The following is a 27842-nucleotide window of genomic DNA, read 5'->3' on the forward strand; positions in this document are numbered from 1 at the left end:
GTCACTTTCCCGGGTCGCCCGCAGGTACGTGTTCTGGGCGGACTGCTGCGAGTCCCCACACATCGGGCGCATCGGCATGGATGGCAGCCACCGGGCCGCGGTCGTGGACTCCAACGTCTACCGGCCCACAGCTCTGACCATCGACTACGCCAACAAGAGGCTGTACTGGGCCGACGGCAACCGCATCTCGTTTGCGAACATGGACGGCTCCCAGAGGCGCAAGGGTGAGAATGGGTGGCGACCGAGTCCCCCGTCACCCGAGGGCCTCGGCGGCTCCTCTCGGAATCCTGCGCTGATGGCTTCCAATATTTGCGTATATGATTAAAAGCAGCAACAACCTGTGCCCAACGGTTAGCCTTTTCCTTGCCTGATTTCCGCCTGCTTAATTGGGCCCATCTGTGGCAGCGCGGGTGGGTAGCAGACAGACAATAAATTATGGATTGCAGCACAACCCCCGCCCGGCTCTGTCTGCACCGTAATGGACCACAGGATCATTTACTTTTGAATTCTCAGAGAGCACATATTCATTTGAGTCATTTTCCCCCTGTGGGCTTCCTGTCCCCTCGTGTTTTTTGGCTAATTTCATCTGCGAATTTATCGGAAGTGAAGCCGTAGCTCCGATGCGTGTGCGTGTGTTCGCGTGACCGTGTGTGTCGGGTGGTGGCGTTCAGGTGTTGTTTTCCTGTTCTGAAATCTCAGCGTTGAACCTTCAGGGTTTTCCATCCCTCCGTGTCTTTCTCAGGGCTAATTAGTCGTGGGCTCTAATTCGCCGCCGCGCATCTCTCCATCTGCGCACCACTTTGTGTGCTCAGCTGTACAGGTTTTCTCAGGATCCCCCCCTCCCCCCGGCGTCACACGCAGTCGGCATATCGGAATGCGTGTGAACACATGGGAGCGGTGCCAAACGTCACTGCGAGCCGCGGGACTTCCCCGGCACCCCGGATCATGCGGTCACTGTATTACTCTTCGTATTCGGAATTTCACTTGCTTTCTGGGGGAAATAAATCTGTTGCAAATGCAGGAAGTTTCCATTAAAACGTATATTTCCTTTTGAAAAGTACTCTGGCCCCTTACCTCATGTGTAAAACCGGGTCCGCTAGTCTGTTTCTAACTCATTTTGTTTGTATCTCAAAATTGATTAACTCGCAATCAATGAAATAATACAGAAGTCTCTCTGCAATTTAACTTTTAAATACATAAAAATGAACACTGTTTCAAAATATTTCAGCATAAAAATCTCTTTTCTTTCCTTTTTTATCCATGAAGTGCTATTTAGTGCCAATAGTTGACAGATTCAGTTCAGTTTCAGGTAACTTTGTACCTTCGGAAATCTTTAACTTGACCAAGGAGCCGCCAGCAAAGTATGGATCTGCCTGCCCACCATGGGCTCTGATATTTACCATGCTTACCATGTTCCACTTTGCAGTGCCTAACCAGGATGTTCACGGGGTGACTGGTCTCACACTCTTTGAGGACTACATGTACTGGACAGATGGGAAATCCAAGTCCCTCAACCGTGCTCACAAGACCTCGGGGGCGGAGACGGTGGAGCTCCTCAGTTCTTGGCAGGCCATAACCGACATCCGGGTGCACCATCCGTTCCGCCAACCCGACGGTAACGCTCGGCTCCCATCGTGCACCTAAAGCCCAGACCGAACAGCCGTACGGCCCTCCGAGGCTCGGCAGCGGTTTGTTGACTTTGGGTTGACGCCTTTCGTGACGTCTCTGTCCTCCCCCGCAACGTGCAGTGCCCAAGCACCAGTGCCAGGTGGCCAACGGGGGCTGCAGTCACCTGTGCCTTCTGTCACCTGGAGGCGGCCACAGGTGCGCCTGCCCCACCAACTTCTACCTGGCCTCGGACAACAGGACCTGCCTGTCCAACTGCACCAGCAGCCAGGTGCGTGTGACCCCCGCGGGTCGTAGCACTGCAGAGCAGCGATCGAAACGCAAATAATACGCAATTACAAGCTATTGGAGAAATAATCGCTTCTGCGGATTGAAACTTGCAACCTTCTGCTCGAAGATCCAGACCACAAAAGGTTCTCGTCCTTCTGCAGTTCCGCTGCGGGACCGATGAATGCATCCCCTTCTGGTGGAAGTGCGACACCGTGGACGACTGCGGCGATGGGTCCGACGAGCCGGCCGACTGCCGTGAGTGATTGCGAAGCGGCATGTTAGCTTAGGGCACTAGCATAGCTTGGGCGGCAGAAATCCATCCAGAACCCCTGAGACGAGTACACATACAGTGCATTAATCTGGGAAAAACATGTATTTATCTGTTCATTTATCCATTAGGTATAAATACGTACGAAAGGAATGAAGAGAAATAAAATCTGAACTTACAAATTGCCATTTTTATAATTAGCAGAAGTTAAATTGATACTTAGAAAAATTTAATGACTGCAAATTAAATTTATTTTCAAAAAGCAAGTTTGTTAGGGGAACAAATAGATTTGAGCCGGATAAAGGGGAAATTGGTTGAATAGGAAATACCAGCTAGAAAGGTGTAACACCGATGGCGATGTGTCGTACCATGTTTACATAATTTACTGTATGTAAACTGTCACATCTTCTTCTGGGGGCTGAGTGTATGTCACAGTTTCGGGTCCAAATGCTCAGGTCTGTGCCGTGTACATAGACCAGTTTGATCCAGTATTTACAGTATATGAGGGCAACATCCCCATGCTGCAGTTGTCCTCTGGAAGAGGGTTTAGCACGGTTCCTCTGAGCCTCACTGTGAATACATGTGTGACACTCCAAAGCGTTTTGTTATGAGAGCGGTACGGTTTGGATGGAGCCGTCGCTGCGGATGGCGGCTCATTTGTTATGGGTGTCAGAAATCGCCATGAGGCAAAGTGGATCCAAGTGCAGAGTTTTATTGTGTGAAAGCTCGAGGGGGGGGAGCAACCAAAGCACAACCTGTCTGCGAGGATCTTGGGAAACATGGACGTTGTGAAGGACCCAGGGGTGTCGGTGGATGTGGATGAGATAGGAGATGGTGCCATATGTCGTGGCTGCGGCGGGGAGGTGACGACTCAGTCGAGTTCGGAGCTTCAATAGAAGTCGGGGATGAAGGCAGGGTCAAAGTCGGAATCTTGGGAATAAACAAAGTCGAGAGTAAAATCCGTCATCCAGGTCGTGAACGAAGCAGGGGTCATAGCCGAGGGAGCGGTCGAGGTCAAGAGCGTGCGAGGGGTCGAAGCTGAACGAGGGGGTCAAATGCGAAACGAGGCCGTTTTCTTTGTCCGGTGCTTGAGCTCTTGAAAGTACATGGAATGGGTGGCTTCTCTTCGAGATTCCACACTTTCCTTGTGCTACGTCCGTCTCTTACTCTCGTCTTCGTGACTGGAAGCAGGGGCGATGGGTCAGGATTCGACGTATATCTGCTGTCGTGACGGTGGGGTTTAGTGAAAAGAGCTAAAGGAGAACCACAAGGGCACTTTTGTATTTGCTCCTTTTCAAAACTCCATCCACATTCCGAACTAAAACACAACCCTTTTCCTCATCTCCGACAGCATGTCACGTTCAGAAGTGGTTCTGGAGAGAAGATGTCATTTCGAACGGCTATGTTAATGTGTTGGAGACACGTCCTCGCGGGAAAGCGGGACACTCGGACGCCCTTGTCTCGTATTTCCATGTTGACGGAGAACTTCTGGTAGATCAGTTATGGCCCCGGTTCATGTCTGAGACTGAGCGTCTTGTCCGCCTGAGAAAAGTCTCACTTTGTCTTCTGCCCTCTTTGTGAAGAGCAGTAAGAGGCGTCAGGAGGAGGGAGGCAGCGAGGCTTCGGTTGGAGGAGGTTGTCTTCCAGTCGTTCATTCGTCCGAATGTGTCTTTTTTCTTCTTTCCAGCCGAGTTTAAGTGCCAGCCAGGCCGCTTTCAGTGCGGGACGGGCCTCTGCGCTCTGCCGCCCTTCATCTGCGATGGCGAGAACGACTGCGGGGACAATTCGGACGAGGCCAACTGCGGTGAGGCCCTGCCCCCTGACCGCTCGAGAACCCAGCATTGGACCGAGCCATGAATGGAACCATAAAACCTGGAAATGGGGCATCGTGGCACGCTGGTGTCCGTGACAATGTGGAATCTACACTTACAAGCTAAGGAACATCCACTAGTGGGGGACAGCTGGTAGCGTAGTGGTTGGAGCTGCTGCCTTGAGTTCTAGAAGGTCAGAGGTTCAATCCCATCTCTGGCTGTAGTACCCTTGAGCAAGGTACTTACCTTGAATAACTCCAGTAAAACTACCCCGCTGTACAGAGGGGTAAATAATTGTAACCTCAACACTGTAAGTTGCTTTGGAGAAAAGCATCAGCTGAATGACTAAATGTAAGGAAAATTGTGGAATTAACATAAACTGTCAGAATGGATCAATGCAACAAGGCAGTTCAGGCATTACGAATCCCTTCATCGCTCATCATGATCAACAGCATAGCAGACATCTCCAATTAATGAGTGCCACCATCTCTCCTGGTCTACAGCTAAAAGTCAGGAAAGCGGTGTTGCCTTCATCCCATAACCAGACCATTCAGCCCACAGATATTTATGAGCACATTGTGGTACTAAAAAAGTGTATTCAGCATGGTAAATGTGAACTTCGCTAATCCAGGTATGCACAGGCGAGTGATTCCTGCAGGAACTGATTTCTTGGAAACCTCTTTGTAGTCATGGAAACGGACAAATTTTACAATGTCTGACTTCTGTATGTATGGTCCACTTTCAGACACGTACATCTGTCTGTCAGGGCAGTTCAAGTGCACCCGGAGGCAGAAGTGCATCCCGATAAACCTGCGTTGCAACGGGCAGGACGACTGCGGGGACGGCGAGGACGAGACAGATTGCCGTAAGTGACTACGGACAGAAACATCACTGAGATATTAATGCTTTTATTAATCATTTGTCATCAATCACTTAGTCAGTTATAGTCATTTATTAATCAGTATGAATAATTTAGCAAATACTTTTCTCTGAAGTGATGTACAACTGAGTAAACAAAAGTGCATCAATAACAGATGAACACAGACACGCAACTGTCAAAGCAGTCGATTTGTCCAGTTCCTACTTTTTTTTTTAAACACATCTGCAAACATCGCTGCTTTAAAAATTGATAAAATTGCAAATACAGAGGTGATGATGACAGATGGTATGATGCAATTCTGTGGAAAGCAAGTAGCTGATTGGTTAGTGCTGCTGCTTTTGGATCCAAAGGTAGCAGGTTTGAATCTCACCTCAAGCTGTAGTACTCTTCACCACGATAATTCAATTAATTCTTTAATTACTGCAGTGAAATTGACCAAGTGTATGAATGGTAAAAATTGTACCAAAATACATACATTGTATGTTGTTTTGGAGGAAAGTGTCAGCTAGATGAATGTATATAGAGCCAATAGGAGATTAGGATAGAAGGGTATCTGGAAAAAAATGGGATTGAGACCCCTGTTGAATGGGATTCAGCATCAGTGAAGGCCAGAGGGAGCCCTGAGCCAACACCAGCAGAACTGCCCTTTGCTGAGCCGCATGGGAGAAGCAGAATGGTGACTTTGCAAACTTTGCATGTGATTTCTTTGTGTGACTTTCGGACAGATGTTGTGGGACGGACGGATAGTAGAGAGATGTGTTCTGTGAGTCACAGTAATGCCTTGGTCTTCAGTAATGATGAACTTTGGGTTGGGATTGGATGGAAAAGGTCCCTGGTGCCACTAATGTGTCCTTCCCTGTTCTGTACCGAGTTCATCTGTCAGCAGGAAAAGCATCTTGATCACCTAAAAGGCAGGATGTGTGTATCCACCCCCCCCCCCCCCCCCCCCCCGGTTACTGCTCCACTGGGCCCATCCATTTACATCTACATGTACATGTATTCATTTAGCAGACACTTTTCTCCAAAGCAATACACATTTCAGAGAAAAATACAAAAAAGCTCATTACATCAACAGAAGTAGATATTTTGATGCACAAACACAGGATTGTACCGTACAGTCAATTTGCCACAAACCACAGTACACACCGGTGTGCATCACACGAGTAGCTGCATAAGGGCTTTTCCTTTATTGAAGAAATTATGAAAAAATTGTTAACGTAACAAACGTGTACATGTTTATCAAACACTTGGGCAATCAGGGGACAAGTGAGTCCAAAGGAGGTGAGTTCTGAGACTCTTCTGTAATGAACGGAGAGATTCAGCAGTTCTGAGGCAGAGGGGGATTTCATTTAGGGGCAGCAGTTCAGGGGGAGCTCTCGAAAGTGACCCCTGACTCAGAGTAAACAAAAGTGTAGACTAAAGACCACTGTGCACAAGCAACATGTATTATTATTATTATTATTGTTATTATTATCTGACACCTTTCTGTAAAGCAACTGACAATGTTTGATTTTTACACTATAATACTTATAGCTCTACAGAAGGGTAATTTTTACTGTGTCAGTTTGGGACCTTGATCCAAGATACAATAGCAGGCGGTGTGATTTGAACCTGAGCCCTTCAAATACAAGAAAGCAACTCTAACCAGTACGCCCCCTGCTGTCCCCAGTAGCGCCACTTATAACAGCAGTGCAGTTCCAGTATGTGGTCACAGAGCCAAAGATCTCAAGCACATTGTTCTGGTGCCGCTCCCAAAACGCGGTACTCATTCATGCGGTTGCGGTCGGCATGACTCTTGGACAGCCTGGAGCACGGTCCTCGGGGACTCGACACGCGCCAAGAGCAGTGGGAGAACCCGTCCCTGGATCCCAGCCTAGGGGTGGGGTGGGCAGAGTCAGTGCGCACAGAGCAACCATTCAGGCAGCTCTTACTTCGGATAATTCCCTCCGGAGGGCAGCAATCGGCCGGTGTTTCCGTTCCTCGGGGCGAAGGCTCACCGGAGGGCCAGGCCACACCATGATGCTTTCAATCACATCCCAACGTGTTCAGCATCACTGCAGGGATAGACCAGTCAATGTCTTTTTCATGTTTCTCCTCTACGTCATAATGATCTTCATTCCCGTACGAAGTGTGTGTTCCTGCGGATAGCTTTCAGTACCACGTGAGTCCATACATTTACACTGACATTTGTACATTGAATAGGCGCATTTCGTTCCTCCTGCTGTAGTACTGACCCATAGACACAGATACAGGATTATTGACACACAGCTTGTGTGTCTGAAACCACCATGTGGCTGGTTCACATCCCTCCAGTAGCTCCTATAGAAGTGATATGCAAGTAGAAAATGCACAGACAATCATAGCAGATGGTGTTGGACTCATTTATGGAGCTATCAGGAGAGAAGCGGCTCCGAACAAGATGGGTTTGAGATACTTCTAGAGTGTGAGAGGGATTCAGCAGCTCTGAGGGACAGAGGAACATGAGTAGCTGCCTTAATAGAGATGTTATAAAATGCAAAGTAACCATGACAGGTGATTTAGTGTACGTTTGTGGAGCAGTCATTCATTTACAGCTTGTCTTTTCACACTCGAACTCCTCTCTGAATTTTGCTGCTCTTCTCATGGATGGAAACTACAACGGCAGCCGAGAGCACCTGTTCTCCGGACCAGTTCCAGTGCAAGACCACAATGCACTGCATCTCTAAGCTGTGGGTGTGCGATGAGGACCCGGACTGTGCGGACGGCTCCGACGAGGCCAACTGTGGTAAGGGCTCCGGTGTCCTCACTGCTGCGCACCCCCCCCGCATCCGGGCTCCCCCAGGATGGGGTGCTTTTAGTAAAGAAACGCCAACGAAGGGGGCGACGCTCAAAAACAGGCCCTTCAAAATTCACTTAGAACTGCTGACATGGAGCCTCCAGGAAGCACAGCCCAACTGGACTGTTTTTACACCTGTGGATCTTCAGCTTACAAACAGCAGACTGTTCATAACTCACTTTGTCCTTAACTTCAGTTACATTTATTCATTTAGCTGACATTGTTCTCCAAACAACTTATGACTATTTACACAGCTGTATAAATTTTACTGTAGTAACTTAGGGTAAGTACCTTGCTCAAACCTGCAACGTTTAGGTCCAAGGCATTGAGGCTATAACCACCACACTACCAGCTGCCCATCACTTTGCACTCACTTTTACAACAAAAGTCACAGCCAGAAAGAGCTTAATATTTTGGTAACAAATATATACTCATATATATGTGTAATAAATAAATTTCAGACCCTTTTAAAATATGGGCAGAGATTCAGCAGTTCTGAGTGACAGGGGGAGGTCATTCCATCACAACGGAGCCAGAACTGAGAACCACCCTGCTTTACCTTTCATGCAAAGGACCATCAAGAGGGCAGAAGTAGAAGAGCGAAGCGGTCTGGTTGGGGTGTAGCGGTTGATAAAGTCTTGTAAATGGCTCGGTGCTAAATATAGTTATATATGCTAAATATAGTGTAACAGACGATGCCAGAGACTGTAGGCGCGGTGCTCTTGTGTCTGTTTTTATTGGACTGGTTCACCAGAGATCGACCCTACCCCCTGTCACGGGGAAAGAAGGGGAGGAAAAGGGGGAACTGGGAACAGGTATGGCGGGGATTCTCCGGGGTCGCTCTCTGCTACTCCGTCCTTGTGCTCATGTACTCGCTCTCCTTTTCCGTCCCTCACTGTCAGGCACAGGGGAAGAAATGATTCTTTCCTTAAATGCAAAGCAATTCTCACCTTGTTGTCGATCACTGATGCTGAGGAACACCAGACATGGGCTGTAAACAATGTGCAAGTGAGTTGAATCAAGACAGTCCAACACACCTCTTCAGTGCTCTTTACTGCCATCTAATAGATTGGAGGGTAAACACATTCACTCTGCTACATGCAGGCGCACGCACGCACACACACACACACACACACACACACACAGAGAAACCGCTTGTCCCGAGGAGGGTCGCGGCAAGCTGGAGCCTAACCCGGCAATACAGGGTGCAAAGGGACACACCCAGGATGGGGCGCCAGTCCATCACAAGGCACCCCAAGCGGGACTCAAACCCCAGACCCACCGGAGAGGAGGACCCGGTCCAACCCACTGCGTCACTGCACCCCCTTGGGAGAAACACCTCAGCATTATCCCCACTCACCATCATGAACAGCGCTGTGGCAACAGTGGAGTCATTTAGGTTCCTGGGCACCACCATCTCACAGGACCTGAAGTGGGAGCCCCACATAGACTCCATCGTGAAGAAGGCCCAGCAGAGGTTGTACTTCCTTCGCCAGCTGAGGAAGTTCAACCTGCCACAGGAGCTACTGATGCAATTCTACTCTGCAGTCATTTTTTTTGGAAATAGATAATTGAAAAAGTGCAATTAAAAATGAGCCAGAAAATGTTTTTATCTTCAAAAAATTGTAATTTGATTGTCTGTGATTTTAGGAGACGGTTTCTTTAATTTTTTATTTAGTAATTTTAAGAAGCGAGAAATAACCTGCGGGAGTATTGTGTTTGTCAGAGTGCTTGCTGGACCGCAGTACTTTTATGCAGACATCAGCCGTTATGAGAAATTTTGAAAAATTACATTTTCCCTTTCTTTCACCGCATTATTTTGTTGCTCTTGAAAAGGACGCCGATCGCCGCCGACTGTGTTTAATGTAGCTGTAAAAGCCGTCGTTGGGCCTGCCGGGGGTGATGTGCCGGACATTTCGTTGCTGCAGGGCGCTCTGGTTCCGCTCCATTCGGCAGCTCGAACCACGACTACCAGGAGGATCTGGGTTCGAAGCGATGGCTCCTGCCGGATGCTTCCCTCGGCTTGCCTGCACCGCTGGCGCTCAGAGGCGCGTTTGGCTCTTCGCCGCAGGACAGGCCTCCAGTGTAATGTTCAAAGGCTGCATTATTAGCCCCCCCATTTGAATATGAATCTCATTTCCAAGGTGAAGCAGAGCAGGGGGGGAGAGGAAAAATGATCCACTGGCGGGAACAGCTTAACTTGGCATGTCAGGCACAGCACACTTGATTAAGCCTTTGTTCGACGCAGTAATGACATCCATTGTGGGACGTAAGGCGCCTCCGCGACTTATTAGCGCTGACAGGTCGCGCTGTGTCATAACAAGTTGTCATTTCAGCAAGGCGTGGTTCGCTCGAACCGCCGAAACGCACTCGAGTGACAGATGAGGATTGTTGCAGCCGAGCTGCCGTTGTGTCGTCTAATGGAATGTGCTGTGTTTGTGTGTCTGTGCGAGGCGTGTTCATTTTTAATAGTAACCGATAGTGTTGTTACCGAGTGGGACAGCTGGAGGGGCGGCAGGGTGGCAGCAGGGTGGCGCAGCGGGTAACTGGTTCCTCGCAGCTCTTGGGCTGTGGGTTTGAATCTGGCTCAGGCTGCATGGAGTTTGCACGTCCTCCCCGTGTGCCTTTCGTCCACGTGCTCTGGTTTCCTCCCAGGGTCCAGTGACGTGTGTTTCAGCTGAACTCGCCATCGTGTGTGTGATTGTCCTGCGATGGACTGGGATCCCATCCAGTGTGTACCCTGCATTGAACTTTATGAGGCCAGGATAGACTCCGGAGCACCGCGACCCTGCACTGGACAAGCCCTTGTTGAGATGGATCAGGAGGCAGTAGCAGTTTGGGAAAATGAGCTATAACCTAGAGCTTGCTGGTTCTAATCCTACACTTGACCAAGTTACTTTCCCTGAGCTCTTGTGAGATGCTTTGGGTAACGATGTCAACTAAATGACAGATGAACCATAATCACTGACACTAAGACCGAATGTTGTTGTGGGCTTTCAGCACGTGTCTGTTTTTCGAGTCGAGTTTTGTCTCGAGGTCAGCAAGTTTGACCAGGAAATGACACGCCATGTCCTCGCGGCTCCTCTTCAGCACTTTGCAGTGAAGCTGGACACCAGTGTGCTCCTCTGCTGTCACTCTTTCAGCCCAGTTCCTGCTGGACAGGTGTTTCCCAGGTGTGCTCAAACTTTTGACCAGCGCTATACATGCTGAACATCTGGATTTGCCTGTTGGCAGGGAGATGTTTCTCAATTTGGAGAAGCAGCGTGAAGCGACACGTAGAGGTGACATTCTAATAGCAACTCCCTGAACGTAACAAAGACATTTTTTGAAAACACAGAATAGGATGCAATTCATGTATATTTTGCACCAGCCTGTGTACATGTGTCACGTGTTCTTCGTAGAACTTTCCAGAAGCCCCCTTGCTGAGTGGCACGATGCAGGGCATCAAAGGTGTGTGTCTAGACTCTGGCAGCAGATCCATTACCGGTCTCTCCGGGCCGCGCCACCGCTAACAGCAGCGCTTTAAAAAGCTCCCGTCGGCAGGTGACTCGAACCCGCGCCCACACGCCTTGTCTGAGGGCATTTTGAAGCTTTGTCCCTTTCAAAGAGCTTTTTAATCACATGCCTTTCATAGCAAAATTGAATTGCGAGCACCGCACCGGAGAGGGATGTGTTTCAGGGGCCCATGTTGGGGCCCCCACAGACTGGCACTTAGCAAATCCCAAGCAGACCCCCCCCCGCAGCCATCCGAGAGCTAGACCTCGATGGAGCGCTCAGCGGCTGATGCTCGTTGTGCTCGACACCGGATTATTTCGACCACGGTACATTGGTGTGAGGAGGCTCTGTAGGAAACCCATCTCCCCGTGGACTCCGTAAAGGACAGGAACCGAATCCGTCAGCATCTTAGTTAAAGCACCAGCTCTTCGACTGGCAAACGCAGCTGGGGTCCGATCTCATATGTCCGATGTCAATGTTCATAACGTGACCTTTGCCACTATGTGAAAGTCAAAAGTTTAATAGTACCAGCATCCCTCATAATATCTGTAATCATTTTATTCAGATACACGGAATGTAAAACAAATGTGAAAATCATATATTTTGTCAGACCCTTTATTTAATTATTTCTGTTAATTTGAGCTTTAAACTACTTCAGAATGAGTGAAAATAAAAATGTCGCCTCCGAACACTCCTGTTTCATACAAATTGTTGACCAGTTCATCCAACAAACACACAAAGTTCCTCATCGTTTTCTTAACGCTCGCCTCTCCGGAGCACCAGAGGTGAGCTGTAAACACAGGGGAAGTGAGTTGAATGAAGACTGCCCCCCCACCCCCTACCCCCCCACACCCCACACACTCCTAGTCTATTTGGTTGCTCTTTCCTGCCATCAATCAACTCGGAGATTTTAGAAAATGCAACTAAGAATAAGTGAAAAACTGAGAATTTTCGTGTCTTTCAAAAATGGTAACATTTCTCTATGTTACGAATGCGTGGCAGTGAGATGTGTACATTAATAAAGCATCATGTACTGATCGACAACACTCATTAATTTATTCATTGATCAATTGGTCAATCAATCAGTCAATGTTTTTTATTTTACTTTGTTATTTTAATTCATTTTACTGCTCTGCTCTGGCTAAGTCTGTGGTTTGAAACAGTGTCGTCATCTCATCTCAGAAGGTGCCTTTCACAGTCATCATTAAGTGGTCATCAATCAGTCTTCACAGTCCTCCTCGTCAGTTAGTGATGGATTCTCACGCTCATGGTCGGTCGGTGATTAGTCAGGATGTCCGGTCAGTGGTCATCCTGGTCAGTCAGTGACCGTGATCACTGATCAATTACCGATCACTCGGAATGGCTGCTCAGTGATCGGTAGTCTTGGTCAGTCAGTGATGTCAGTCAGGAGCCTACTCGCTCCTACCACTGACACTGACATGCAACAAACGGAGAAGCTCCGCCCACTCAGCCCCCACTGCACTGCTCCATTGCTGTTGCTACATGAGAGTGTGCAGCAGGTGTCTTTGATGCTGCAGTTATTATATGATATTAAATATCATAACAACTGGCACTGAAGTTTACCTCATTTGCACATGTGAAATTGTCTGTAGAACTTGAAGAACGATCAGGACTCTACACCTATACGCTTATTTTCACACAGAGGCGATTTTATATATATATATATGATTATAATCTGCGACACGACAGCAAACCATTAAAATTCATGTGCTTTCAAAGACCGTTTGTTTTTATCTGACCTGCTTGTGCTTTATCATTTTCTTTGTTTCCATTATCCTTGTGACAAGATGAGAAAACGTGTGGACCCCACGAGTTCCGCTGCACCAACAACAACTGCATCCCGGACCACTGGAGGTGCGACAGCCAGAGCGACTGCGGCGACGGCTCCGATGAAGAGAACTGCAGTAAGCTCCTTCCTCTCATCCCCGACGTGGTAACACTATGACCTCCTCTGCTCCAGCTGCTGCTCAGTACCTTGTTCAACCTTCACAGGGCTGGTAAAACATGGAGGGTGGGGCTTGGCAATGACGGGGTTGAAAAATATTTCTATACAAAGCACAGACAGTCCTCGACTTACAACATGTCCAACTTACAAACGCCTGGACTTACAAACACCTGTTCCAGCAATCGTGTTATTCTTGAGTCCTGGTTGGTTGTAACATCTAAAGATGCTGTACAGTCACATCAACTGGCTGCATATTTGTTACTGCTTGGGTGTCCAGCAGTGACTGTATTTTGTTTGCAAAACTTTTTGGTTTTGATTCACTTTAAGTTATTTTAAAGTGCCCAGCAAAAAAAAAAATAGTGAGTGTTCTGGTGATGCTGAAAAGGAAACACAAAAGTCAATAGATTTTGAATGAGATAATACTGCAGCATGAAGATAGCACTGTTCTGTATTATTATTATTGTTATTATTATTATTATTATTATTATATGATAGTATGGTATTAACATGAATTATCTGTAAAATTACTTAAGAAGTATAACCAAGCCTATTATACAATGTAGCATTCCTCTGTGTTAGTTGTTCAGCTCACGAAGAATCCGAGGACCATCGGTGCAAGGGGTCCAGAATCAGAGGTTTGACTTCAACGTGGCCTAATGAGTCCTTCAGAGCTACTGAATCCCTCCCTGCATTTGAGAAGAGTCTAAACTCATCTCGTTCAGACCCTCTTCTCTCTTGATCTCCGCGTGCTCCGGTAACTTACACTGCATTATCTACTGTTAAAAATATTATAGAAATAGGATTAAAAAGTATACATATGACAGAACTCACACACTGGTGAGTAAGGGTTGCAGATGTGAATCCCTCCTCCAGCTTTAGTACCCTTGAGCAAGGTACTTACCCTAAATTGCTCCGGTAAAATAAAAATCTTGCCCGTTATACAAGTGGGTAAAATAACTGTAAGTAGTTTAACATTCTAGATCGTTCCGGAGAAAAGCATCAGCAAAATGAATAAATGCAATACGGCCTGGGGCCAAATGCATTATTTTTCTCTTAAAAAAAAAGTAAGCAAATAAAATGTTAATTTTTTTTAATTAAAAAAGGAAAAACTTTAACCAGTCGCGTGACACCCAGTTAGCGTAGGACATTTCCCGCGGCAGAGCAGAGCCAGAGGAGCCCTCGGGATCGTGAGACACGGTGACCGGCGCACCTCCACGGAGGTAACCACGTGAGCAGCGGCTGGTGACCGGAGTAAATTCTGGGTCCGTGTCTCTCTTTTTCCTCCCGGACCACCATCGCCACGCCGTTCACACAGCCGAGCGCAAACCGCTTTGAATCGACCCCAAAACCATCCCTCAGAGGCCCTCCTGGAATTTTCGCCTCCTCCACCTCCGAGCCTGCTGGGCAATTTCCCCGGGCCCTGCGGCGCCTGCCAATCCACCCGTGTGCGGCGCACCTCATCACATTTAAATAGACTCTTTTCCGCCTGATTGGTTTTGGCACTTGAAATCAGAGGAACATTATGTGGGGAAACGGGGGCAGTCAGTGGAGCGCTGATGACCGGGGCGGCGCTTCTTCTCCTCTCCTTCCCCTCGTTTTTATTTATTTCCTTAAAACGGAGCCGTGCTTGGAAACACGTGGAAGGTCAACGCAGGAAGACGTGATGGCGATCGATTGAGGCTTAGCACGGTGCAGGCTTGAGGGGCGGGAGAACTGTGTTTGCTCTAGCTGAACATTGGACGAGTTCGGTGGTGCATTTTTAATATGGAAATAAGTATTCAGAGGTTCTGAAACACCGGTAAACAAGGTGAACGATCTCCCCTGAATTCAAGTACAACAATTTGTGGCATGCAGAACGGTGGCCTCCCGTGTTACCAGCGACTGAGTTGTGAAATTTTGAAGGTGTGAACCTTTTTCCCCCTTTTTTTTTCTTTCATATTAATTGCATTTTCTTCGCTATTTTCCAAAATGTACCTGTCTCTCTTAAAATTTGAGCACCTGTACTGACATCAATGGCAGGGAAGAGGCAGCCATCCAAAACGGAATTGTTACCTTTACCCAGTCATCACATTAGTAAAAGCAAATATAATATTAATATCATATTGGAAGAAAAAGTTGTAAAAATGTTTTTTCATTTATTTCTATATCCTTTGTTTTTTTTCCCCAAAACCTATCTGTCAAAATGAGGAACAAAGCGAATGACAAACACACTTCTAATCACAGTTGTGTTCATACATGGACCCAGACTACACTGGCAGTCTGTAATAGTGTGTGCGTGTGCGTGCGTGCGTGTGTGTGTTCTGCATCCTGTCTTCTTGGTTTGGGAATGCAGTGGATTCTGGTCATTCAATACCATCACAAACCGTCCACCTGATCCTGCCAGTTGAAACGCCAAAGGTGCCGCTTGGGTCAAAGTCGGCCTCCTGACCCCCACACCCCCCCCACTGACCGCACACAGCATCTCCGCGTGTTCTTTCTGACCCTCGGCGCCGCTCTCCTCCTCCTCCTCCTCTCGCCCCAGAACCGGTGACCTGCAGCTCCAAAGACTTTGTGTGCGCCAACGGCGAGTGCATCTCGGCACGATTCCGCTGCGACGGCGACTACGACTGCGTCGACAGCTCCGACGAGGTGAGTAACGGTCGTCTGCGGTTTCAGGGAACGGATCAAAACGTGCAGAGCGACACTGGTGTGAAGGGAACCTGTAATTTCCCTGTTTTTAAATTCGTTACACCTTTCTCATTCGCACTTTTAGTCGTGATCAATGGCCTTTTTCCCCTTGACGGGGGCAATTGGGGCAGTTAGAGTGTGTCGGCCTCGGGCAGACAGGGGCCGGTCACTCCCCCTTAACCAGTCCCATTTTTTTCCTTTATTTACTAAAGAAGTAAAATTAAATATGTCATTACATATAAATTACTAAATTACTAAGAGGGCAGCTGGCAGTGTAGTGGTTAGAGCCTTTGGACCCAAAGGTTGCAGGTTCAAAACTCACCTCCAGCTGTAGTTCCCTTGAGCAAGGTACTTACCCTGAATTGGCTCCAGTAAAATTACGCAGCTGTTTAAATGGTAAATAGCTGCAAGCACATTAAACTTGTAAGTCGCTTTGGGGAAAAGTGTCAGCTAAACGAATAAATGTACAAGTATATAAATGTAAATCACCAGGCTACTGGCTGTGGCACTGAGGCCAACCATGACGGTACCGTGCTCGGTGGACAACGTCCTCGCTTCCCTCCAAATCCACTCAGCGCAAACCTAACAGCATCCTTTTTAGTCTCCGCCACGTCATTTTTAATCGCCGTCTCTTCATTCTTACTTTACATTCTGTCCGAGTGCGTTCTGCCCGTATTAGTGCGGCTGATTACTTTGAGAAGCACGTACTGCTGAATGAAAATGATCTGTAAGCTCTTAGGCCGTTTTTATTTTGTCTTATTGCATAAAGAACATATGCTTCGTCCTAAGTGGGACACGGTAACATTTCTCGAGTCGTTTGCATGCACACCGTGTAATAACACTGCTAAGTGGCAATGTCTTCAATGATCCCTCAGCATAAATTCACCTGAAATTGTCCCCCAGTTAACGGACAATGTAGGATATGCACAATATAACACCTAATTGGAAGGAAAACATATTTAAAATGACCAATTTAGTCAGTGATGGTCCATCTTATTGTTACATTTCTGCTCAGCGGTGAGTAATGTCTTGTAGTGCTGGTAATATTTATCGCAACGCTCTAACTCCTCAACCGTTTCGCTTCTGCAGCCCCGCCCTTCCTGCCCCTCCAGTGGGAAAAAGATATATTTTTCTCGTGTTGTTTATCAACATGAACACGACATAATTAATAGCCATCATTAAGTTTTTTAGCATTCATTAAAATCATGTAAATGAAATTAAAATATTATTCTGTAGTGTTATGCGTATGTAGTAGTAGTTGCCCCATGATTGTTGATTTGTGTGAGCGGCTGACCAACTAGCAGATGGAACCATTACATTTATTTTTCAGACACTTTTTCCAAAGCAACTTCCAACGAACTCTGTGTAGTGTTATCAGCCCACACACTTTATTCACCGCGGTGACTTACACTGCTAGATACACTACTTACACTGAGTCACTCATCCATACATCAGTGGAACACACACTCTCTCTCTCTGTCACTCACACACTGTGGGTGAACCTGAACAGCATGTATTTGGAGTGTGGGAGGAAACCAGAGCACCCCGAGGAAACCCACACAGACACAGGGAGAACGTGCAAACTCCACACAGACTGAGTGGGGATCGAACCCATGTCCTCTCGCACCCAGGTGCTCTGAGACAGCAGCACCACTCACTGTGCCCCCGTGCCCCCTGTTGACTAAATTCCCAACTGAATCCATGACTGAATCACTGACTCTGAGTCATTGACGGAAGTGCTAATTGAATCACTGGTTTAATCACCAAATGAATCGTCTGGATCAGCGACTGAATTACTGACGGAGTTACTGATCGAAGGAATGTCTGACAATCGCTGACCAGCCCAGTCGCTGACCCTGTCACTGTGTTCCTGGACGCGGTGCACGTGTGTTCCGTGCTGTGAATGAGTGTGTGCTGCGACCATGGAGAAAGTGGAGGCTCTGCTCTGTCCCCGGGTGCAGAAGGAGTGTGAGACGCGCTGCTCCGACGACCAGTTCCAGTGCTCAAACAGCCTGTGCATCTCCCGCAAGTGGCTCTGCGACGGTCAGGAGGACTGCAAGACGGGAGAGGACGAGCACGAGTGCCAGGGCACCGGTGAGACCCCCCGCAGAGCTCCGTCGCCACCCCCGGAGGAGGTCTTGCAGTCACCCTCTTCTATATTTTTCGCATGTGCCGTCGCGTATTTTGTACCCAGAGCCGTTTCCTTTTACAGATGTCGTCTCCATAGCAACACAAAATATATATTCCATATATAAATTATGGCTTTATATCTGTGCTGACATGAGACTGCTGACAACAGTTCCACAATTTTAATTTCTTAACCGAGTGCAATTTCTCCTGTACTCCATGTAATCAGTCAGTACAGGAAACCTTGTTATTACTCCGTTTTAATTCGTTTTACAGTGGCAAAACATCAGTGGAATAATTATGAATATACTTTCATGCATTTTACTCAGTGCTACCTGGAGGGAGCTGAATTAGAATTGAAATTAAAAGTTCTTTTCAGAATTCTTCAGTTACAATAGAAATGTTTTTTTATTCCTCGCCCCCATCTTTAAATGTGAACCAGAGCTCTGTTGGGTAGTGCAAATTCCAGAATGTTCCAGAACCGTCCATTACACAGAGAGCACCTGAGGACAGGCAGTTACTTCAGTCGGGAAGCCTGTCAGATGCAGTTAAAAGCTCCAGCGAGCGAGTGGCCTCTTCTCCCGCACGCTGCTCTTAATGGAGCCGCAGAAATCTCCATAAACGGAATCGAAACCCTGACCCCCCCGGGTTAATGGGGTTTCGGCGAAGCAAAAATGCAAATCGCGCACAGATAAAAGTGTCAGGCAAACTTTTCATAGCTTCAGTACTTGTTTGCGGTTGCGCGGTAGGAGCGGTGTCAATACCTGGGTCGGGGGGGGAGGGTAGTACTGCAGCTCAGCACATGCAGACACAAGGGATCAGCAGCATCAGCAGCATCAGCATCATGGTTCTACATCAGCATCGTGGGAATCTCTAGTACAGCTCAGCATCAGCATCGCAGACCCAGCGCAGCATCACGATTCCTCATAAGTGGCTTGGAATACGCGTTAGTGTTCGACACCAGCATCAAGGTCGTTGTGTTGGAACTCTCAGCCAGTGTCCGACACAGTGTGTATGAACACAAGAACGCCGATCTTGTTCACACTACTGGAGTACAGTAGAATACAGTAAAATACAGTACAGTACATTTCTGCACACGTACACTCTATATATACGTACATGTACACACTGTGCAGCCTTGTTCCGCATTATAATAGTAGTAACATTATTTATAATTCAACTTTTATAAAAATTTCACAACTCAGAGTGCTTTACAAAAAGAGAAAATGATACATATTTCATTTAAATATCTATAAATATACATTGAAATGTATTTACTTATTATACTTAAAATATAAAGTACACATACTGATAAACTTTATTAAAATGTGCAGTTTTGTTAAATGGAATAATGCCAGTCTTTGGTGTCTCTACATGTTTATTCATCTGTCCCCCCCACCCTGGCCCCCCAGTGGCTCCGCCCTCCTGCTCTCTGAACGAGTACGACTGCGTGACCGGCGGCTGCGTGTCGGCCAGCCTCAGGTGCGACGGACACGAGGACTGCGCAGACGGCTCAGACGAGGTCCGTTTCTCTTGCTTCGTCGTCCCCCCCCCCCCCGAGGGGGGGTGTCCCTCTGTTTGGCCCTGGTGACCGTTGTCGCAATAACAGGCCACGTCTCCCGAGCACCAAAACAAACTTCCCACATTTAATTAGTTTTGCCCTCAATGCGCCTTACAATCAGCCCGTAAACATGGTAAACACGGCCCTGTTTATCGCTTCATACATTATTGATGCGCTGCAGCGCTCACGATGCGCTCTGATTGCCGTAGCGATTGTTCTCGGTGAAACGCTTTCTGAGATACGACGGAATTCCTTCTTTGGCTTCCGCTGCCTGCGCTCATCTCTCTTTTCCTTTCTCAGTTAGTATTCGCCCCACAAACAATCATAAGAACCTGCAAAATTGCAAAGCGGCGCAGCGGCGCAGCGCCAGCGACGCCACGAGAGCATCGCGCCGGAGGAGTGTCGCCAGTTCACCGCAACACCCCCGATGGGGGGTTCGGGGGGGGGGATGTGCGGTAGAGGAGCCAATCGACGTTTCAATCTCAGCGATGGAGTTTGGCCCAAACCGGAGCCTTTCGTTGCTTTACGGTTTCGGGCCTCGGGGTGTTTCGGGGCGTCGGGTTCGAGGACCAGCGAAGGAGCCATATGGTGTGCGGCGAGACTCAAACTGAGGAGCCGTTTCTCAGCCGGAGCTCGGAGCGATTAGTGTTGCTTATTTAACACCAGCGGGTCACAGTGGCGTCTGTTTTTTTATTGAGGAGTGTAAAAAACCCGGTAAAAGCGTCTCAGCCAAAGGTGGGAACATAAAGCAGCACGGTTTGAACCCTGAACCATGGTACATACATTACTGAAAGTAGCAAAGGAGTGAAGGTGGTGCTGTCATTACTGACTTTGCCAGTAATTTCCTTTACCGTGTGTGCGTGCGTGTGCGTGTGTGCGTGTGTGCGTGTGCACCCGCTGTGTCCGCAGGTGTCCTGTGTCCGCGAGTGCCGCGAGGACCAGTTCCTGTGTCAGAACCGGGCCTACTGCATCCCCCGTCGGTGGCGCTGCGATGGCGTGCCCGACTGCCTGGACCACAGCGACGAGGAAAACTGCGCGCGTGGTATGAGCGCGGTGTGACCGCGGTGTGACCTCATCCCTGTCGGTAGCAGAAAGGCACCTTGAGAAGACACCAGGACCAAAGCAGGAACCGAGCTGTTAGTCCAGGTGGCACAGAGTCTGAGAGAGCTCCGCTGCAGGGCCGACTGTGGGATGGATGGACGGACAGACAGAGAGAGGGACAGACGGACAAAGACGGAGAGGGACGGACGTACAAGAAGACGTAGATGAATGGACAGGCGGACGGACAGACTGAAACGGAGACCCCTCGATGGTCCCAGACCAAGACCGCAAGCTGGGCTCTGACGGTCGACCCTGTTGTCGGCCCACACGGTCACACAGCTCTGTGTGCGACACGCAGCCACGTGTTCTAAACACACTTCTTTCCACAGTTTTCTTTAAGTTTATCACACGTTTTAAGAGCTGCAGTGGGCTGCAATCCCCTAGACGCACAGTATCACAGTAGGGGAGGACAGTTTACAGGTAAACACGGTACGGTGGAGCACAGACGCTCTCCCCGTCTGCCTCTCACTCCGTTTTCTGTGTGTGTGTGTGTGTGTGTGGGTTTGAGCACCGCCAGGCAATACACTCTGTACTCTTGTTTCCTGTACGTCTCCTATGAGTCATAGAGCAGCGGTAAAGTGATGCTCCTCGTTACCCCTCAGTACTTTAAGGGTTCTGTTCAAAAAGACATGGAACATTTTTTTATGAAGACATAATAAGACACATTAATAACTGTGTTCAGATGCACTTTTGCTTTAAGTACATTTTCGCATAAACTAGAGCTTTTTATTATAGTGACTTGAATATGCCGTTGCTTTGGAGGACGTGCTGAATATGTGTTGTCAGCGGACGGCCGAGATGTGCGGTGTAAATCCGTGGGACGAGCACACCCTCCCTCCCACACACACACACACACACACACACACACACACACACACACACACATTCACTCATTCAAGCGGGTTTTCACGCAAATGAGGTCTACAGACCAAAAATCCCAAAACGGTTATAATACTCCTCCCGCCGTGGGACAGGAACACCAAAAATAGAGCAGTGTCTCCTTCACAGCCCAAAAATGAAAGGTCTGGGCGCTGGGTCACAACCCACATCACAAAGTCACTGTGGTGCCCTCAGGGGCCTCTTTGAAAGGTGCAGGAAAGTCTCATTTTCTGTCATAATGGGAAACATCCCTGAAGAAATCCCACTGAACAAATAAAAATTAATAATTAATAACTGTACGCCTATTTCATAGAGAATTATTACTGCAATTTCCAGTACTGTGACATTTAGTTACTGTACATTTTACTGAATGCGACAGGCCAGCGGGTGCTGTAGTGATTAGAGCTGTCTCCTTGTGGGCAGATGGACTTGGGTTTGAATCCCTGCTCTAGTTGTAGCATCATCATCATCATCATCATCATCATCATTATTGTTGTTGTTGTTAACCTTTATCTATCTGACACCTTGGTCCAAGGCAAGTTATCATGTTAGATCTGCTATAACGGCAGTTGTCCCATTTACACAGCAGGGTAGTTTTTACTGTATCAGTTCAGAGCAAGTACCCTCATCAAGGGTACACCAGCAGGAGTGGGGATTCGAACCCAAAACCTTTAGACTGTAAGGTGGTGTCTCAAACCGCTCCGCCCCCTACTGCTGACCGTGATTCGCACGGGATTCGCCCATTCACAGTGCTGCTGCTGTCCGTGTGTTCACAGAAGCGTTGCCTTCTTCCTGCCCATTAAAGGCGGTTCTGATGTGGCCCGATGGACAGGGTCAGTAGGTGGGAACACCCAGCGCACAGATGTGTGTGTGTGTGTGTGTGTGTGTGTGTGTGTGTGTGTGTGCGTGCGTGTTTGTGTGTGTGCCGCACCGCGTTCTCCCCCTGCCTCGCGTACCTCTGTCCTAATTATAATGAGAGCTGTTTGGGATTCACAAACACAGCGGCGCATTTCCTTTGTCTCTGTTGCCAGAGCAACGGAGTCGTTACAATCGGCCGCTTGTTACCGCGTTCCCGAGGAACCGAGTTAGCCGGACGTGCCCTGGCAGGGGGTCCGTTCTCCCTGTCTGGACGGGAGCCCACTTATTTCCTTTGTTATCTCTGACACTGAGCTCTGCCACATTAGAATTAATCTGAATTGACAGACAGGCTGCAAATCCACCGGAGACACCGATCTGAAGCACTTGTTATACGGGGTACAACGCAGATATGTTGTAAATGTTATAGAAATACCGTATATGAACAATATACAGTAGCTGCCCAACTTAAAAAGTCTGATTGTAACTCATTTTGTTCATAACTCCAAAGTCACTTGTGCCACTAAGTCACAATTTTGTAAGCGTTTAATAATAAAGATTTATGAATGGGAGTGGGGTTCTGTGAAAATGTTGGGTATTCGGTACGACAGCGCAGTAACACAGCACTTCAGAAGAGTAAAATGTAGTAATTTATGTTGTGATAACTTTCCACCAATTAACATTGTCGTGCCGCCTTGTTTGACTGTCATTTGCAAAAACTCATTGATTACTTTATGTACAGTTAGTGTTATATCATTGCAAAGAGCAAAATAAAAATAAATAAAAAGAATTAAACAGAAGAAAAATAGCTTGTGAAAATTAAATTGATTTAGAAGATAAATGCAAGCACCGATTTGTACCGAACTGCCTCCCTCCTAGCAAAGAGTCCAACTGATTATCACATTAAATCACACCTGACATTACTGTCAGACTTTATTGTCTTCGAGTTGCTACTACAAATAAAAATACATCATGAAATGTTTTCTCTTAAATACATTTTTATACTGTATAATATAAAACAATAAATAATGGAAAATGCAAAAATTCATCAGAAAACTTTATTTTATTAAATACATCTTAACACTGTATCATATAAAACAAAAAGTGGTGGAAAAAATACATTGTAAAACTTTTTTTTTCTTAAATACATTTTAAGACTGTAGTATGAAACAATAAATAACGCAAAATAATAAAAAAAAAAAATGGTAAAACTTTTTCTTTTACAGTCGCTTACTTTGATTTCACATGAGCACAGTTTCCCCTTCTTGTTATTGATCACTGACACTCAGGGACACCAGACAGGAGCTGTAAACGCCGTGGAAGCAAGTTGAATGAAGGTGGCCCCACACTCCTATTCCGTTCAGGCACTCTTTACGGCGACACGCTGGCCACGTAAACACAGCTCGCGTTCGCTGCTCTACGGACCGAAACTTGAGAAAAGTGAAATGTTCGTAACTTAGAAAATTCGCAGCTGGACAGTCATACGTGGAGACGGTGCTTTCATTGTGCACTTCAGTTAAGACCAAGTTAAACTTATGGTGTCTGTAACTGAAATTGCTAAATAAGTGTGTGTTTGTGTGTGTGTGTGTGTGTTACAGGTGCATCCACCTGTCGGCCCGACGAGTTCGTGTGTAACAACACCCTGTGCAAGCTGAGCCTGTGGGTGTGCGATGGCGAGGACGACTGCGGGGACAACTCAGACGAGCAGCCCGACATGTGCGGTACGGCTGCGGAACCTTCCAGAAAAACTCGCCACGACTGCACATTTCTAATGGAGAGCCCCATGTGGGCCGCAGATCCGCAACACGACGTTTTAACGGCATGATATATTTGGGGTGACAGGCTTTTGTGAATGTGACGGAAAATTGGGCCGCTTTGATGTCTGGATCCTCTAATGAAAACTTTGATGGGATTTAGGAATCGCAATGTTTGTTTTATTCATTCCCGCCGCGAAGGTGTAACGGGGGAAAACCGTCGCTCACAGACTCATTAATTGTGTTTCCTCCTTCGCTTCATCTTCACCAAGTCTGCACCTCATAAGAGGAAAATCTAAACCTTTCAGATTTTGTACATTTTGATTTATAGATTATTTATTTACACTGTTGCTGGAAAGCATGTGAACTCTATGGATGATCATTATTCTCATATAAACCATCAATCTTACAATACACGTAAAAAATGAATAAATGATTATGATTTCCACCCCTGACTCTACACACGATTTCCTCTAGACAACATATGGAATTGGTCATTACACATATATTATGTCACATGAGAAACACAGATTCTAATTAAATACCCTTTTTCTGGTAAAACCGAGGGACGCAGAGGATATCGTACTTTCAAGCGGCGCTGTAGTCCGTCCAAATGGGCTTCTCTCTGCTCTACGGGTGGCAGATTAGAAATGAAAAATTCAGAGCGTCGCAGGTGAAGCGAAGGTTTTGGAATTGAAAGAGGGGAATAAGTCACGCATTCCGGATGTCGTAAAGATTGGAGATGTCCATCTTGGGGGGGGGGGGGGGGTCAGTCACCTGGAAAAGGTTGTTCAGGGCCACCGGTCGGGGAATCTGGGAGTTCAGTCCCTGTATTTCCTTCTGACTATGTTTGCATTTGTGGGCACAGAGGGCGCTCTCCTGCTGCATGGCGGGGAAAGGTGTTACTACTCAGACTGGCCAGATGGTTATGAGATCATGAAAACAGGGTCTCCAAACAAGTTTTCCATTAGGGTGGCCATGCGGTCGCTGAACACCTTCCCCTTACGCGTTTCTGCAAAGTAACTTACAGTGCTAACACACCGACGATTATTTACCCTTTTATACAGCTGGGTAATTTTCACTGGAGCGTTTTTGGTCAAGGGCAGTACAGTTGGAGGTGGGATTTGAACCTGCAATCTTAGGGTTGCACAGCAGCAGTTCTAAGCCCTCCCCACAGCGCTTCGAGGTCGCCGTGGTCGCGCTTTGTTTTCTCTTGTGTCGACTCCAACTTCCTTCAGTAGAATGGTTTGGCGCTGATATGTTGGCTGGTTCTCTCAGATGGGGTCCTCATGGTAGAACCTGGTGTCTGATGGGTGCGGACCCTCTCTCTGCCGCTGTCTCACCCTCAGCCAGGTTCCCCTGCCCGCCCGCTCGACCGCACCGCTGCCGGAACGACCGGGTTTGTCTTCGTACGGAGCAGGTGTGCAACGGCGTGGACGACTGTGGGGACAACTCGGACGAGGAGGAGTGCGGTGAGCGGTCGCAGGGGTCTCGCTGTCTCGCCACCTCACGGTCGCACTACGGTCCTGCTGCTGTGGCGGAGACCTTTGGTCCACGGGTGCTGAGGGCTGAGTTCCCGTCTTGACACGTTGAGATACCTCTGCTGAAGAAGGAGCTCCTGAGAACAGAAGTGGCCCTCCGATCCGTTTCCATCACAGCATCAGCTTCCGGCACATTCTATCATGCAAACTGGGGGGTGGGCGGGATCGGCAAGCGTGTTAACTTGATGGGAAATCTAACGGCTCTTGCCACGTTTATTTACTGTACTCCAGCGTTTGGGTCAGCCAGGGTCGCAACACTCATGGGGTCTGCTGGGGGAGGGCAGACAGCCTCCTGTGGGCAGAGCGTTAACCGCTCATGTTGCTGATGACCTCTGACAGGCAGTGTGGTAGCCAGGCCACGCCCCTGCGGGAAGGCGGAGTTCTCCTGCACCGGCGGCCGCTGCGTTTCCGCGGAGCTGCAGTGCGACCTGTTTGACGACTGCGGAGACGGCGCCTCCGACGAGCTTGGCTGCAAGGCCCGTGAGTGGGGTGTTATGGGGGCGGGGCAGAGTGGGCGGGGTTAAAAGGAATTGTGACGACCAGGGGGCGGGGTCATGTTTTATTTTATTCTTTTTTGTATGAGATCAATCACTTACACAACCAGCTGACATCTCACTGGTCTGGTAAAAACTACTGTTATTAGTTTCTTCATTTGTCAAACTTCTCTCCGAGGAGACTGATTATGTTATTTTTGTACACTAAAGTATCTACATAGGTTTTTATTATTATTATTATTATTATTATTATTATTATTATTATTATTATTTCAATTGATGCTGAAATTATTTTTTTAAATTATTAAATTTAATAATTATTATTTATTAAATTAATTTATTGTTGCAATTAAAATGGCAAACATTAAGATACTAAATGATCCATTTTTATTTGTTTGTTTAACACTTTGCAAGGAGTCTATTGTGTTTTTACAGTTATTAGTATAAATATTAATGTCATTTAGGTTTTTACGCTTTTCATTATAACGACTTCCAATATTAAGCTATTTACACTGGTTTACCCATTTATACAGCAGCGTGATTTACCTACTAACCCTAAATCAGTTCAGCTGAAATACTTTGATCTAGTTCAGCAGCCCGGGACTTTCGAACCTGAGATTCTTATACATATACAGTTCTGAGCAAAAGTTTCAGGCACTTGGGGAGAAAAGCTGTAAAGTGAGAATGCTTCCAAAAATAATGCTCTTAATTAATAAATTTCCTAGAAAGCTTAGTAACCGTCCATCGTCAGCGGGTTTGGCCTGTGCCTGCTCTCTGGCAGGTCTGGGGTTCGAGTCCCGCTTGGGGTGCTTTGCGATGGACTGTCATCCCATCCTGGGTGTGTCCCCTCCCCCTCCAGCCCTGTGCCTTGCGTTGCCGGGTTAGGCTCCAGTTCCCTGAAACCCCGCTCAGGACAAGTGGTTTCAGACAGTGTGTGTCTGTGTGTGTGTGTGTGTGTGTGTGTGTGTGTGTGTGTCTGTACTTTCTTTCCTTAATGACAAACAAATCCCTTACTGTAATGCTGTACCTTTTTTGCAAAAGGAATGCTATGAAATGTAAAATATGTCCTTTCCCATTGACACTAATTCAGAAAACATTAAATAACCGACTAAAACAAATATTTTTGTGAAACATCTAAGTGCCCGAGACTTTGCCACAGCACTGTATGCACATATTATATTCCATTTTCTTTCACTGGCGTAAATTCCAAAGGCCTCTCCCTGTATGTTTCATAGATGGAAGTGTCCATCATCCGGGTGGGAGGATGGGGTTGATGGATTTTATTTTTCTCACTTTTCCTTGTGTCTCCCCCCCCCCCCCCCACCCAGTGCTCAGTGAAGATGCGTGCCGGAGCCGCCTGAACCCGTGCGGCGAGGACGCGCTCTGCAATCGCACGGAAGCGGGTCCAATTTGTCAGTGTAAACCGGGCTTCCGCAGGAACCAGAGGAGCCGGCAGTGTGAAGGTGACCCCCCCCCACGCCGAGGTTGAAAATGAAATCACGTTTGCGCTGCAGCTCCATTTACACACGTGTCCCGTGACCCATGTGGATGTTCCGTGTGCCCCTGTGCCAGGAGGACATGGTGCGGAAGGTCCCGTGTGAACGGTCACGGAAACGTGTGACCGGTGTGTGCGGCGCAGCAGCGCTGATCCCTCCTCTCACTTTTCCGTGCTTCCTCTCACGCTTTCGCTCCACACGTGTGTTTCCCCCGCCTCCGTTTTCCACGGTCGCAC

General features: G+C 47.6%; 1 protein-coding gene across 1 annotated transcript in view; it reads left to right on the plus strand.

Moving 5' to 3' along the window:
* Positions 1–27842, plus strand: part of lrp1ba (low density lipoprotein receptor-related protein 1Ba) — a 342612-nt gene that overhangs the window by 282510 nt on the left and 32260 nt on the right. The window contains exons 59-74 of the mRNA XM_029256802.1: positions 25–224; positions 1427–1615; positions 1749–1897; positions 2058–2151; positions 3852–3968; positions 4721–4840; positions 7500–7619; positions 12974–13090; positions 15653–15759; positions 17760–17892; positions 19338–19447; positions 20396–20528; positions 23920–24042; positions 25425–25547; positions 25956–26096; positions 27439–27573. Coding sequence (XP_029112635.1) covers positions 25–224; positions 1427–1615; positions 1749–1897; positions 2058–2151; positions 3852–3968; positions 4721–4840; positions 7500–7619; positions 12974–13090; positions 15653–15759; positions 17760–17892; positions 19338–19447; positions 20396–20528; positions 23920–24042; positions 25425–25547; positions 25956–26096; positions 27439–27573 — 2111 coding nt within the window. The remainder of the gene's footprint in view (positions 1–24; positions 225–1426; positions 1616–1748; positions 1898–2057; positions 2152–3851; positions 3969–4720; positions 4841–7499; positions 7620–12973; positions 13091–15652; positions 15760–17759; positions 17893–19337; positions 19448–20395; positions 20529–23919; positions 24043–25424; positions 25548–25955; positions 26097–27438; positions 27574–27842) is intronic.

Source organism: Scleropages formosus, chromosome 12 (assembly GCF_900964775.1).
Source record: "Scleropages formosus chromosome 12, fSclFor1.1, whole genome shotgun sequence".
In the NCBI taxonomy this organism is placed as follows: Eukaryota; Metazoa; Chordata; class Actinopteri; order Osteoglossiformes; family Osteoglossidae; genus Scleropages; species Scleropages formosus.